This window comes from Rhopalosiphum padi, chromosome 2 (assembly GCF_020882245.1).
Source record: "Rhopalosiphum padi isolate XX-2018 chromosome 2, ASM2088224v1, whole genome shotgun sequence".
Lineage (NCBI taxonomy): Eukaryota > Metazoa > Arthropoda > Insecta > Hemiptera > Aphididae > Rhopalosiphum > Rhopalosiphum padi.
The window spans coordinates 48,347,742-48,362,469 of record NC_083598.1 but is presented as its reverse complement, the minus strand read 5'-3'; the positions used below and the strand labels follow the sequence as shown (position 1 = coordinate 48,362,469).

Genomic DNA, 14,728 nt, shown 5'->3' with positions numbered 1-14,728 from the left:
CTCATTATGTCAGTAAATCAGATTATCCGTCTGCCACCCCTACCTAGCATCAGGGATTTAATTAAACTATATAAACTACGTGCTATGAAAGAGCTTTCTCAAAATTTTTTAATGGAACCAAGATTAATTAGTCGCATTGTCAGATCAGCAGGATCTGTTAAGGATTGTGAAGTATGTGAAGTTGGTCCTGGTCCTGGAAACATAACAAGATCAATAATTCAAAACATGCCTTCTAGAGTTTTAATAATTGAAAAAGATAAACGATTTACACCATCCCTGGAGGTTGGTGTTGTTTCGTTTAAATTTCAGTATCTATTATAATTTATATTATATTTTACTCAGTATTTGTTAGAATAAAATATAGACAACTTACATCATAATTTGTTTTAGCTCTTGGCTGAATCATCACCAGTACCATTAGAGTTAATATTTGGAGATGTAATGAATTTTAATTTGGAACAAATGTTCAATGAAAATAATAAAATGGAATGGGAAGATAAATGTCCACAAATTCATCTTATTGGAAATTTGCCATTTAATGTGTCTACACCACTTATTATACGATGGTTAAAAGCTATATCAGAAAGGTAGTATATTATACTATTTGATTTCTATTTTTTATTTTCATTAACTTATTATATTTTCAGGAAAAGTGCATGGAGGTATGGTCGAGTACGCATGACATTGACATTTCAAAAAGAAGTGGCTGAAAGAATGGTAGCTCCAATAATGACTCGAGAAAGATGTAGGCTCTCAGTTATGTGTCAAAATTGGTGTAGGGTTGAACATAAATTTAATATTCCAGGTAAAATTATCATGGTTTTTTTCATTAATATTCTTGATAGTTCTTCAACAATATTGATGATTAGAAACTACTATATTAACTATATTAATAGTTTTATATTTTGGCCTACTATTAAGCGTATCAGTATATGTTGTCATTGTCTTACACACGTACATCATTGCAAATTTTTGTTCATCAGTTTCAATAGTTTGCTGTTAGTTTTGATATTGGAGTAAATTATAAACTTTTAGGTAAGAACATTATCTGTGTTCTCTCGTTAGGTCTACAATATTTTAATTTTTAACTGAATTATAAGATTTCAAATTTTAATATTTTACATACTCATAACTAGGACCTTATTATAGTTCATGCATTTTCATGTTTTTACTGAGTGCGTCAAAAGTTGCTGGATGAGCTAAAAATTTGAATCACAATCTAATAAATTCAAAAATAAAATTTTAGTGTGCATATTTTCACATATTTTAAGGTTTTTTAAAAAAAATGAGCATATTTTAAAATAAAACTGCATTTTACTTATGGTATTATTATTATTTTGTAATATTTCTTGAAAATGTTTGAGTATGTTTTAAAATTTATTTGTTGAAAAATATTTCTTTATAGAAACTTTGCTGATATAAAATAAAAACTTGATTAAAATTAAAGGTCATTGCTTGGTTGGGTTGATAATCGCCGTTCGTTTGTATATGAAAACCTGTCAAAATCCCTAGTTGTAAATTTTAATTCTTGAAGTAATTACAATAAATTATATCATTAAAATTGTGCAAATTTTTACCAAAAACAAAAAAAAAATGAATTGCATATTTTAATGATTTTAAGTGCATATTTACATGCATATTTTGATAGTCTTTAGTTCATGAATTTCTGGACCCTACTTATAACTCACTTAAAAATTAAAATATCATTAAAACCAACGAAAGAACAAATAATGTACCTAAAAGTTTAATAATAGGACAATTTACTCTAATATCAAAACTAACAGTTCAATATTGAAACTGGTGAACAAAAATTTGCCATTTCATACATATGTAAGACAAAGACATGTGATACAACATCCTCTTAAATCCTAAATATTGTGTTTACAAAATTATAATATAATATGATGTATAATAATATAAAAAATTTTGTCCTCTCAAAAAAAAAAATCCTAGATCTGCCACTGTAATCACATATCTTTATTATTTATAATTAATCCTTGTTTAGATTCTTCATTTAATGAATTACAATCTATAGTATTATTAGGGATTTAAAATAAGAAATTATTGTATTATCCATTTAATTTTTAGGTACACCAAGTATTCAGTTAATTTAAGATTGAAAATTAATATGATTGTCAGTATTAAAAACTAAAATAATTGTTTAAAATTATTGAATAACACTTTTTATAAAGTATGAAACTTGGGATTTTAAATTTAGAAATATAAATGTCTTTTTAACAATTCAAACTTAACTTTGGGTTCACCAAGAAACTTTATGATAAGAGAATTATATAATGCAATTAAATCTTATTTTAAGGTCGAGCATTTATTCCAAAACCAAATGTTGATGTGGGTGTTGTACGTCTTACACCCCTGAAAAAACCAATTATTAATTTGCCGTTCGACATAATTGAAAAGGTTATCAGATCTGTATTTAGTTACAGACAAAAATATTGTATTCGAGGTGTTGAGTAAGTAACTTAAATTCAAATTTTTATAATGGATATAATTATTTGTTTTGATTATTTTATAAAGGACCTTGTTTCCAAAACCAGTCAGAGAACAACTAGCCACTGAATTATTAACTGCAGCAGCAATTGAACCAAGCACAAGACCATTCCAATTAACTGTTAGTGAATTCGGTCGTATCTGTGATGCATACATGTCTATATGCAAGGAGAAACCAGATTACATGAAATATAATTACCGTGGACAGAAATCCGATGATAATTGGCCACATGTTGAAATTAATAATTCAGATTACAAAGAAAATATAATATCAATAAATGAGTATTAAGTACAATGTGGGCATTTCAAGGCATACAGTAGTTTATGTAATTAGTAATATTGTTTAAATATTTGTGTTTCATAAAATTAAATTAAATTTACGGAGTATATGTTTTTCTTTGAAAATAGAATGAGGTAGTAATTTATTAAACATTTAAAATTAAAATACCTTGATAAGTATAAAAAATGGAAGAAACTAAAATTATTTTTACAAAAAAGACTTAATACATATACGTTTATTTTATTATTTAGATAAGAAGATAAACAATAGTTGATACTTTATTAGAATACAATTTTAAAGTTTTTTTTTAGTTATACTATTGAATTAAAACTACCCTTTTCTAAGGTAAAATTGGGTTTCAATCATTTCCAAGTGTGCATTGTTCAATGGTCATTGTAAGATTAATTTCTATACATACATTAGATTAAAAAAAAAACATAATACAATTTAAAGTATATGATGATATACTATAATGTTATTATCAAATAACTTTTAATGCAATTTATTGAACCCTGTAAAATGTTAAGTAACTGTAGGCATTTTAATCAATTATACAAAACAACAGGAATTAAATAATGCATTTATATACCTTCATTTGACTAGAAACAAGAATTATTTGTTATTTATAATTTACATAAAATGTATTTAATGAAAAGAGTTGTATAAAAGTTTGCATTGAGTGCACAATCTGTAAATATAAATATAGAATGCAATGAAAATACTTTCATTAGCTTACAGCTGTGCATCTTAAATTCTTATGCACGGATGCAAACATTTTAGATATTTTAAGATGTATAGTATAAGCTAATATTACTATAATAATAATAATAATATATATAATTTTATTTTTTAAATTTGAAATGTGAAGTGAGTACTGTGAATTATGTAACAGAGTGGAAAAAAACTACATTACATAGGTATATGAAAACAATTTTTTTTAAACTAAAGACACATGTTAGCAGTCAATTTTTTAAATTTTACTTATGGTAATTTTTTAGGTTTTTACTTTCTTTTTTTTTAAATCGATAACATTATTTTATTCTTTCTCATTATGCAATAGAAAATATTTATGTATAAATATTCAACATTGAATCAATATGCTATCATTATGCATTACTTCATTTGTAACTTTGTTTGACACACTCTATAAAGTATAAATATTTGCTCAAGACTATATTTTGGCCCACAAGAAAAGTAAAACCCGCCACAGTAAAAAATATTATTGAGTTTTTGCAGTTTTTTTTTATGTCTCATACTGATTAATGATGTGCTGTTTATTGAAAACCTGTCTGGTTATATACAGAAATTCAGTATGTATACTGTGCTGAATGCCTAATCTGAATAAAATAATAAATTATTATTGAATTATATCACGATAATGACCAATAAACATATACAAAAAAGTTAACTTTTCTTATGAGCCCTAGCAGGTCGGCAACAGGCGGCTCACGAGCCAAATCCAGACCATATAGTGGAAATAACTAAACCACCAAAAATACTTTTTTTTTAATGCTAGTTTTCTGCAGGTTATATTACAATAGTGTTCATCGTTTATCACCGTTGACAATAATAGTCATGACAACACAAAATATATACTGATATTTAAGTTTCTTCTAGCCCTCAAATATTTTATTTAAAATTATCTGGACCACCATAGAATTTAATTGTCGACCCCTAGGCTGGAGTATAGCCCTTTTAAACTTAAACTGTTTATAAAACTGGACAATGTTTCAATATTATAATATTTGTACATTAATATATCTTTTCTTCAGAATAAGAAATAATAAACTAAATTAAGTAAAGTAATTTTAAGTGTTCAGTTATAAAAAAAAAAACATTTAATTTTTCTTTAATTAAATGAAACAATGAGTGTCTTACATTAAAAATCATCTATTACACATATTATGTATATAAAAATAATGTGTAATAAAAATTGTGATATTAAATAAAATGAATGAATAGTATGTTAATATGTGCATAATACAAATTACTAGATGGCAGACTAAAATGACTCAAATTTTAAATCTGAAGACATCAGACTTGAACACATAAATTATATCTTAGAACTAGTATTTAATACAGGTTTCTAATAATAGCTAATGAATTCTACGAGTAAAAAGTTTGACTAAAAATCTGATAATAATAAATTAAAAGTAGATTAACAACTAACTAAATAAATAAATGAATGACTTAATCACTCTCATCATCTGGCCCATCTTTATTTTTTATGTTAGTAAAATGATTCATTAATTCTTCTTGAAGTTGAAGAACATGTTCAATAGGCTTTGGTCGACCATCATCTCCGATTTTACAAGGCTGTATCACTCCTTCCCTAAAATAAATAGTTTACAATAATAGAAAACTTTTAAGACATATTATAATTTATAAATACCTGGTGAGTTTATCCATTTTAGAAACCAACTGCATAACTTCATGTTCTTGTTGTTCAACAGACATACATTCAAATGGATTAGGTTTTGGTGGTTCATAACAACCAAGAACTGGATTTATCCTATACAAAATAATTTTCATATTATTGGTACATGTATAAATTAAAATAGAAATTTAACTGGTCTTTGTATGTTAGGTATTCTTCTGTATCACTATCTTCACTGTCTGATGAGTAATCTGGATTTGATGTTTTACAAAGTAATCCTCGATTTGCAAATAAACCAGCTGCATTGCCAAATCCTGTATATTTTATCATACGACCCACTAAAAAGTAAAACTTATTTAAATTATATCAATAAAAATTGAATAAGAATAACATGATAAGTTTTGTACCATTTTCTTTGCATAAGACAAATAACAATTCAGCAACCAAGTCACGTAGACTCACATTGGGAGTAGTGAGTAAGCGGCACAATTTATTACGCAATGTCTTTCCTTGTTCAGGTCGATTGATAACATCTTTTAATGGAGGTAAAATTTGCTGTCGTACTTCACAACGAAATTTTGCAATTGATCTAGATCCTTTTAATAAAACCATCAATGCTGGTGATATATGTTCATATAATGGATTCTAAAATATACAACATGAAAATTAAAGTAAATTATTATCAAAATGTACAATAAAATATTAAAATAGCAAATACCTCTGTATTAGACAGTTGATTATCAAGAAAATTCACTATCACTTTTAAAGCATCAAAATCACACCAATGACTTTTAACTAGCAATTGATCTAAACAAGCTGGTGGTGCATTTGTCAACAAATTTACAACATTGCTAAAAAAAATTATACATTTTTGTAAAAAATGCTTTAAAAAAAATACATTATTCAATAAAATACCAAATAATGTTATCTTGAAATAATGGGACAAAATTTGAGGTGACTAGTAAATCACGTAATATGGAAATCAATCTAATCCAAATTGAATAATCATCTTCTTCAGATGACTCATTTCTTGGAATAACTGTCAAGTTAAATAAAGTTTTTAGTATTTCACAGCTGAGTAACACATTTTCTTCCTGAAAACATTATTCATGTTATTATTAAAAATCATTTTTATATTTTTCGATTGATAAATCACCTGTAAGCTAGATGAATTGCTTTTGGATGCATCTTCAATAGTACCACGTAGTATATTGTCTAAGACTTCTGTTAGATACGTGAGACCATGTAACTCTTCTGTGATTTTTAATCTAAAATAAAATTGTTAGTAAATACACTGAAAATTAAAAATTATATATGTATTAGAGTCTACCTTATGTCTTTGTTAAATGCTGTTAAAAGAAATAAAAGTTTGATGTCAAAATATTTTATGACATATGGAATATTCTGTTCAAAATATGTTCTTAGTCTGAGAATAATGCAGTCAACAGTTTTATTAGAACAGCATACTTCTTGTGCAGTGTCACAATTATAAACTATATTACACAAGCATTTCAGGCCTTCTACGATAACTGTAGGACAGAATCATAATATAATTATTTACTATTTATATTAGGTACTGTAAAATTAAAACATCTTTAGTATACATTATTAAAAAAAAATAATTTTTAATTTAGTTATTACTTATTATTTATTTTAAAATAAATGTATATACTTGTTTAAATTTATAAAATCTGTTAAATATATTAGGTACTGAGTATTAATTATAACTCATAGATCATAGTTAAATTGATATATATTTTTGGTGACTTACTATCTGTATTTTCAGTTGTGATCACTATGCATAATGTGTTGTCAACAAGATTAGCACACTGAAGTAGAATGTTCACATGTTTTTCAATTACAATATCTTTCAAATGTGTTTTGTCTCGACTATGAACAATAATAAACAATAATATGCATAATTTATAATATAGCTAAGTAATGTTACCATTTTTATTACATTTTCTAGTTATGTATTACTAAGTCTAATAAATAATTATTATTTAATATTAAATCGTACAAATAAATTTTTACATGATTTACATTTTTCAACATTCCCAGTGCATAGGGTATAGCTATAAGAGTAGTCAATTTAACACATATATTAGTGGGTAAGAACTTCAGGTAAAAGTCAGCAAAAAGTCAGTTAAGTAAAAATGTTTCAAAGTTAAAATTACAGCGAAATATAAAATTCAATAGAAATTATCATAATAACAAATTAATAAAAATTAAATTATTAAATAATAACTGTTCCACATTGGCAATAGCAATGATAGAGAAAAACTCAAAAAGTTGTAAAATGGTAAAGGAATAGTACTCATTAGACATATCAGTTGACAGTAATGTATTATTTTGTTATTATAAGATAGGTTTACCTCAGAAGCCGAATACACGTTAAACATTGTTTGTGAATACATCTATAACTGTCCACCGTCAAACATAGGAACATAGATTCCCATAATTGTTTGAAAGTATTATCAGCATGAAAAGCATCAAAGTTAAACGTATTTGTGTGCTGTAATCAAAAATACAAACATTATTGTGTGCCAAACACGTAAGTACAGCCAAAGAGCACTAAATTGATAACTCACTTCTTCAATGACAGCTTCAACTAATACTTTTACTCGCTGGAAATCGTTTTGTTTAATAGCTGCATTAATTTCTGATATCATAGTTGTTTCTTTGATATATTTAATTTCATGAAATTAAATATATGACTGACATTAAACAAAGAGGGTGCAAAATAGATCGTCTTCGAAATAAATCTACGTAATTAGATTACCATTCAATAATAATATGATCTAAAATTGAAAAACTATTCGTCAAATGATTATAAATAATACAGGTCTAGTCAAAATTGAAACTAATTATATTATATTATATTATATCAACATTGTTCGTTAATACAATTTCAGGTACTTTGGAACCAACTTTCTGCTTGTGTGTTTTAAGTTTCAATAATAATTTATATTGTTTTGCGAAAGTGCTGAATAGCTGAATGCCGAATTATTGCCGACAACCGATAACTTGAAGTACTTACTGACAATATTATTATTATAATCACTCGATACTGTTATCATTAGTAAGTTATCATCACGGTTATAGATCGCGATCACGGTTGTAAATAAAACATGTAAAATACCGGGATCGCGGTTTAAACCACTAGTTGACAAGTTGCACTATAAAATAAATAATAGATTCAATACCTACTTAGGAAGTGTACGAATTAAAATATATTTTTTAATCCGTGCTTAGGTGACTGATATATTAAATGTTGTTTTCAAATGTGTTATTTGTTATTTATATTTATAAGGTAATTAGCACGATTAAAGATATACTATATATTAAAGGTATATCTTTAATCGTGGTAATTAGGTATATTATTATATTACATAATTATATTACTGATAAGTGATAGCTGAATGCACTTAGGTACTGTATTCTATTTTACCATTTCCTGTATAAAATATAAAATATTTCATAAAAAGAATCCAAATTATTCATGCATTTTACATTTTATTTATTTGTATACATCATGACACATAATAACAAAATGTTATACTGCTGTCTGTTATTCATTTATCACTTAGTGGCACTTAGTATTTACTCTAAAGAAGTTACCGCACCTATAGTTTTAGTTATTTTTAACAAATAATACCATCTGTACAATATACATGTAATAATAAACATGTTATTAATATTTCCATAATTTATTCTACTTTTATGATCCACAATTCTTTTTATAAAATATTGTATGTAATTATTCTGTTTAATATATACATATATATAGGATTAGCAATAATCGGTTACATATATTATATATTTAAGTTATGTTACCAAGTTTTAAGTTCGGATCGGAGAGTTTTACGTCCGTGATTTAAACTTTCTTCTCGGTCTTTTTTGGAAAAAGAACAGCTTGGATGTTAGGTAATACACCACCTCTAGCGATAGTTACTCCAATCAACAATTTGTTCAACTCCTCGTCGTTTCTGATGATGGCCAATAGCAAATGTCTGCTTGTTGTCACGGGCTGCGCTACCGGCAAATTCCAAAACTTTGGCGGCCAAGTATACGGGTGCTCCGGCTCCGACACGTTCGGCGTAGTTTCCATTTTTGCATTGCTTATATAACGGCGACATGCCTATATACTCGTTCCAGGCGTTAGCCTATGACGAGTTGAGTAAGTTGTGGTGAATTATTTTGTTAGTTGTCCAAGACTGCGGATGTGGGCGAAAGTTGAATTTGAGTTGCGGTGAAATAGGTTCTTGCTGTTAGTTATTATTGATTCTTTGATGGTGGAGGTACGTGTTGAAGAAAGAATTATTTTATTTGTCACAAACCATGGGGAGGAGGTGATAGAACGGAGGCCGATATTTTGGACGGCTTCGAGTTTGCGGCAATTCGCTTTAGATATTAGTGGTCCCCACGCCGGACCGATGTATGATAAGATAGGTTTAATTTACAGTTGCAGTATATTAAGTTTTGTTTCGATGGGAATGGGGCTGGAGCGGTTTAGGATCGGGTACAGCATGCCGCGGGCGGAGGTGGCTTTCTTGACAGTTGACTTGATATGCGCTGAGAACGTGAGATTTCGGTCAATGGTTACACCGAGGTATTTTGATGTAGGAGAACAGGGGATTTGATGATCGTTTAGGTTCAGGTGATGTGAAGCGAAATTGTTAGGACCGTTGAGCATGACCGCAACCGTTTTTAGAGCATTGATGTTGAGACGCCATTTTTTGCACCAGGTTAGTGTTACGTTTAATTGTTTTTGCAGTTGAATGGCTGCTCTTTTTGGGTTTTTGTTCGAGGCGGTGAACATGGTGTCGTCGGCGAATAGGTAAAGCCGGGCGTTTTGGTTGAGGGGGTCGTCGTTAGTGTAGGCCAAGTAAAGTGTCGGCGAGAGACTGGAGCATTGAGGTACACCTGAAAGAACCGGCCTACTGCTGGATATGGCGGTGTTTAGTCTTACCGAGAAAGTACGGTCTGTGAGGAATGAGTCTATTATATTTAGCAGTGGGGTAGGGGTTCCCAAGGTATGGAGCTTGTATAATAGGCCTGCGTGCCAAACTCGATCGAAAGCTTTTTCGACGTCAAGAAAGACGGCGGCTGTGCGCAGTTTACTGTTTGAATTTGCTGCCAATCTGTCAATTAGGCCGACAAGCTGGTGGGTTGTGGACGGAAAGCGAATTGTTCGTTTCTGATTTTGGGACCAATCGCAGCATTAAGTTTCGCCAAAACAACCCGTTCAAAGATTTTTGAGAGGGATGATAGTACTGAATAGGGCGGTAGTTGACTGGATGTCGGCGTAGTTTTCTTTCCTCAACAGACGATAAATACGACCGACCGGGAACAGAAGTCCAGCACGGGACGACCTGGTATTGGATTTACCTCCCTTCGATTTTCCTGCTTTGTCTTTTCCGCTCATAATTGTGTATTACGGTTGACGTTATAAAAAATAAATGATCACTGAATGGTATTATAATAATAAATACACACATATAGTCGAGAATTGGAAAACAAAGCTGTGATTAGCCAAAGTAAATTGTTATGACGATATAACATAACACCGTTTGCTATGCAACTACTACTAAACGATGTTATTTTAAATAAACATAGTAACGATATTTTTTTATAGAGAACCTGTTATTTTTATCAAACTCGTCTGTGTTGTCAAATCCTGTTTGTTCCGTTAGACTTATTAAATTTTGCCCAATGAACATATGACGTGTCTTCTCGGATTAGTAATATATACGGTCGTTTTCTGAGTTCGATATCAATTGTGTTTTAACTGTCTTATTATTAACGATCACATCTTAACAAAAACAACAATGGCTCCAGGAGGTAAATCAGCAGGAAAGGCGATGAAGAAATCATCCGGCAAGGCCCAAAAGAATATCGCCAAGTCCGACAAGAAACGCAAGCCAAAGAGGAAAGAATCGTACGCCATCTATATCTACAAAGTATTGAAGCAAGTACATCCCGACACTGGCGTTTCCTCGAAGGCAATGAGTATCATGAACAGTTTCGTCAACGATTTGTTCGAACGTATCGCCGCTGAATCAAGTCGTCTTGCTCATTACAACAAGCGTTCGACGATCACCAGTCGGGAAATCCAAACGGCTGTCAGACTCCTGTTGCCCGGTGAATTGGCCAAGCACGCTGTCAGTGAAGGAACCAAAGCCGTCACTAAATACACCAGCTCCAAATAAACCATTTATTTTGAATTGAAAATTTGATAAAATGGCCCTTTTCAGGGCCACCAAATCATTAAGAAGACTCTATTAGATAAAGTCTGTTAATACGTTTAGTGTTATACAGTATTTAAATGGTATAACGGCATTAATTATTATGGCGTAATGTTTGTTTATATTATGTAATATATAATAATATAATTTTTATTCATAAGTTCAAATCATTATTGCAATAAGTTATTTAAATAGTTCTGGTTAACCATTTTGTTGTTAGTCAAAATGTATAAGACAATTAAGTTATATGTTTTTGAATTTCTAAGAATAATAGTTATGTTATAAGTCCTACTCCAGAGCGTGATTCTGTCCCGATTTGAATGACGATTTTTATGACAATCGGTAAATTTATAATTACTTGTGAAACTTACAGTTAAGATATAAGAATTAAAATTCTTGTTTATCAGTATTTTGTATGTAAATCATAATAATTCAAAAGAAATTAGTTATTTGAAGGGCTTTATCCAAAACGTGGTTTTGCCTAAAATTTGAAAATCGAGATAATCTTTTCATTTCATAACAAAACGTTATAAGTCAACTTTTATTTATTAAATAAAATTGACTATTTGAATTATAAATTTTATATTATTATAAATTTTTTATTAAAATAGTAAATTCATATTGCCGGTAATACCACATTTTGAACTAACACTTATTAAAAGGATTACAACTATGTTTTAAAATCTTAATAGATTAATTTTGACATTGCCAATCTTGTTTTTTCATTTTTTTATATAATTGAATAACCCAATTCAAAGTGTAAATACATGTCATAAGATGCGATATAGATTTTATTAAATTGTGAACATTACGTGTCAATACCACGTTTTGGATTATCACTGTTCATTTTACATTTGGATTATAAAATATGTATTTCATCCTGACAATACTTATAAATAACTAATGAAAGTTTTTATTTCCATTTCGTTTACAGTTCATGTTCAACACGATGATTAAAATACTTAAAAATAGTTATCTAGTATTCCAGTTTCGCTGTTCAGTAAACGATAAGGGTAATCGAGAAACAAAGCCCAAAAAAACCCCGCCCCCCCCTAACAACTAAATACATTATTCGTTATTTTATTATGATTTACATAATTAACTATAATCATTACATTTATCTATGTAACATTTCTTTGACATATCTATATGCAATAGCTTATGGCTAGGAATGTCTTATTTGTACTAAATAAAAAATAAAAATAATAAATGCAATCTGAATTTAAAATTGTCATTTGTACCTACATAATTTAAAAAATATTAAAGGGTAAAAATTAAAAAAAAACATTAATTAATATTGCTATTTGTATAATAATTTAAATAATTTATTTAACATTTTTTAAAATATATATTTTATACAAATGACAATTATCATAGATATATAGATAATAAACATTATAAATAAATACTAAATATGCAATACAAAATTAAATGAATTTTTCAATATTTTATAAGTACTATCTAAGAATTAATAATATAATGTCGATAACGAGTGGCGTATTTATAGGGAGGGGGGACTTTCTCATCACTCGAAAATATTTTAATTTCTCTAATTATAAACCTCTATTTTCAATAATGTACTTGTTTATTTTGAAAACTATTTCAGTATGTTATCATTCCTTCCACATAACTTAAATAAGTTTATAAATATGTCACTGCTTAACTTAGTTGCTAAATACATATCTTTTCTGAAATATTAAAATTATAGTCTAAAACCATACTTTAATAATATTAAAATAGTTTTTTATTTGCAATTAATTTTAATAAATACATTTAATAATACATTATTCATTTAGTATCAGAATTTTAAGTTTGTGGCCCTGAAAAGGGCCCTTTTAAATGGGATTTATTATTATGAAATTAAGCACGTTCTCCACGGATACGACGCGCCAATTGGATGTCTTTTGGCATGATCGTGACACGTTTGGCGTGAATGGCGCACAAGTTGGTGTCTTCGAACAGACCGACCAAATACGCTTCGCTGGCTTCCTGCAACGCCATGACGGCGGAGCTCTGGAATCGCAAGTCGGTCTTGAAGTCCTGTGCGATTTCACGCACCAGACGTTGGAACGGCAATTTGCGGATCAACAGCTCGGTGCTCTTTTGGTAACGACGGATTTCACGGAGAGCGACGGTTCCCGGACGGTAACGATGGGGTTTCTTCACTCCTCCGGTAGCTGGTGCGCTCTTTCGGGCTGCTTTGGTTGCTAACTGCTTCCTGGGAGCCTTTCCTCCGGTAGACTTGCGTGCTGTTTGCTTGGTACGAGCCATTTTGGATTAAGTTGTGTTTGATTAGACAAACTGTAAAATACTGATGGTTCTCCGCAACGAAACACACTTATATTTATACAAAAAACGGATGCATTGTTGTCGTTCTCATTGGTCGAAGCGTTGTCGATAATCGGAGAGTGGGAGAAATGCGAACGTGCATTTCGATTGGCCGTGCGCGCTCCGTGAAACGTATAAATACATTGACATTTGTTAACCAGGTATCAGTTAACGTTCAGCGTTTCAAGCAGCCAGTCGTTCAAGAGTAAGCTAGAAACTACATAAAATCAACATGACCGGACGCGGTAAAGGAGGAAAAGGTCTTGGAAAAGGAGGAGCCAAACGTCATCGTAAAGTACTCCGTGACAACATCCAGGGAATCACCAAGCCCGCCATTCGTCGGTTAGCTCGTCGTGGTGGAGTGAAGCGTATCTCCGGTTTGATCTACGAAGAGACCCGCGGTGTTTTAAAAGTGTTCCTGGAAAACGTAATCCGTGATGCCGTAACATACACTGAGCACGCCAAGAGGAAGACAGTCACCGCCATGGATGTCGTATACGCCCTTAAACGCCAAGGTCGTACTCTGTACGGTTTTGGTGGTTAGTTCTTTAATGATTAACAACCATCTTTTTAATAAAAAGGCCCTTTTCAGGGCCACCACATTGAAAAATAAAAACATTCCATTTTATACTTGTTATTAATATTCATTAACTGCTGAACATGCTTTATTTGCTGTATTTAAATTGAAGGGTTCTCTTCGTTCTTCGTTACATTTTTCTTTTCATAAATAATACCGTTAAATTTTATGTTTTACTTATAAATATTTTTATTTTAGATGGTATTCTTAAAAGATACTCAGTAAAAGACCGTCAAGAATTTCCTCCCTTTATGTTTCATATTAATTTTACACATCTCACTCGTATATTTATAAACATTTATAAACATGCTATACGCATATGCGGCTACGACATAGGTTTTATAAGTAAAGATGATGTTTATTTATTATATTTCATTCAATTATGAATCATTTTTTACGTCAGAAACAGG

The 14,728-nt window shown here is 29.8% G+C and overlaps 5 protein-coding genes across 6 annotated transcripts; 3 read left to right on the top strand and 2 right to left on the bottom strand.

Annotated features, from left to right (window-relative positions):
- Positions 1–6: 6 nt before the first annotated feature.
- On the top strand, positions 7–2,895 carry LOC132922919 (mitochondrial dimethyladenosine transferase 1). Its single transcript, XM_060986667.1, has 5 exons — positions 7–282; positions 391–587; positions 648–805; positions 2,318–2,471; positions 2,536–2,895. Exons 1-5 carry the CDS (start codon positions 7–9, stop codon positions 2,795–2,797), a joined length of 1,047 nt encoding a protein of 348 aa, XP_060842650.1. The 3' UTR covers positions 2,798–2,895.
- Positions 2,896–3,008: 113 nt separating this feature from the next.
- On the bottom strand, positions 3,009–8,419 carry LOC132922918 (synembryn). Of its 2 annotated transcripts, XM_060986665.1 has the most exons (12): positions 8,097–8,419; positions 7,757–7,966; positions 7,541–7,680; positions 6,937–7,055; positions 6,496–6,694; positions 6,322–6,433; positions 6,081–6,259; positions 5,884–6,016; positions 5,573–5,810; positions 5,359–5,503; positions 5,181–5,300; positions 3,009–5,120 (listed from the first exon to the last, which is right to left on the bottom strand). In XM_060986665.1, the coding sequence occupies exons 2-12, from the start codon at positions 7,835–7,837 to the stop codon at positions 4,979–4,981; spliced, it is 1,608 nt and encodes a 535-aa protein (XP_060842648.1). In that variant the 5' UTR covers positions 7,838–7,966; positions 8,097–8,419; the 3' UTR covers positions 3,009–4,978. The 2 variants fall into 2 exon arrangements, with proteins under 2 accessions (XP_060842648.1, XP_060842647.1); XM_060986664.1 differs by having other exon boundaries at positions 7,757–8,419.
- A 2,519-nt stretch (positions 8,420–10,938) lies between these two features.
- On the top strand, positions 10,939–11,432 carry LOC132922934 (histone H2B-like). Its single transcript, XM_060986682.1, has one exon. The coding sequence runs from the start codon at positions 10,997–10,999 to the stop codon at positions 11,375–11,377; it is 381 nt and encodes a 126-aa protein (XP_060842665.1). The 5' UTR covers positions 10,939–10,996; the 3' UTR covers positions 11,378–11,432.
- A 1,702-nt stretch (positions 11,433–13,134) lies between these two features.
- Positions 13,135–13,747, bottom strand: LOC132922932 (histone H3). Its single transcript, XM_060986680.1, has one exon. The coding sequence runs from the start codon at positions 13,682–13,684 to the stop codon at positions 13,274–13,276; it is 411 nt and encodes a 136-aa protein (XP_060842663.1). The 5' UTR covers positions 13,685–13,747; the 3' UTR covers positions 13,135–13,273.
- A 149-nt stretch (positions 13,748–13,896) lies between these two features.
- Positions 13,897–14,332, top strand: LOC132922951 (histone H4). The gene has a single exon (XM_060986701.1). It carries the CDS (start codon positions 13,974–13,976, stop codon positions 14,283–14,285), a length of 312 nt encoding a protein of 103 aa, XP_060842684.1. The 5' UTR covers positions 13,897–13,973; the 3' UTR covers positions 14,286–14,332.
- The last annotated feature ends 396 nt before the right edge of the window (positions 14,333–14,728 follow it).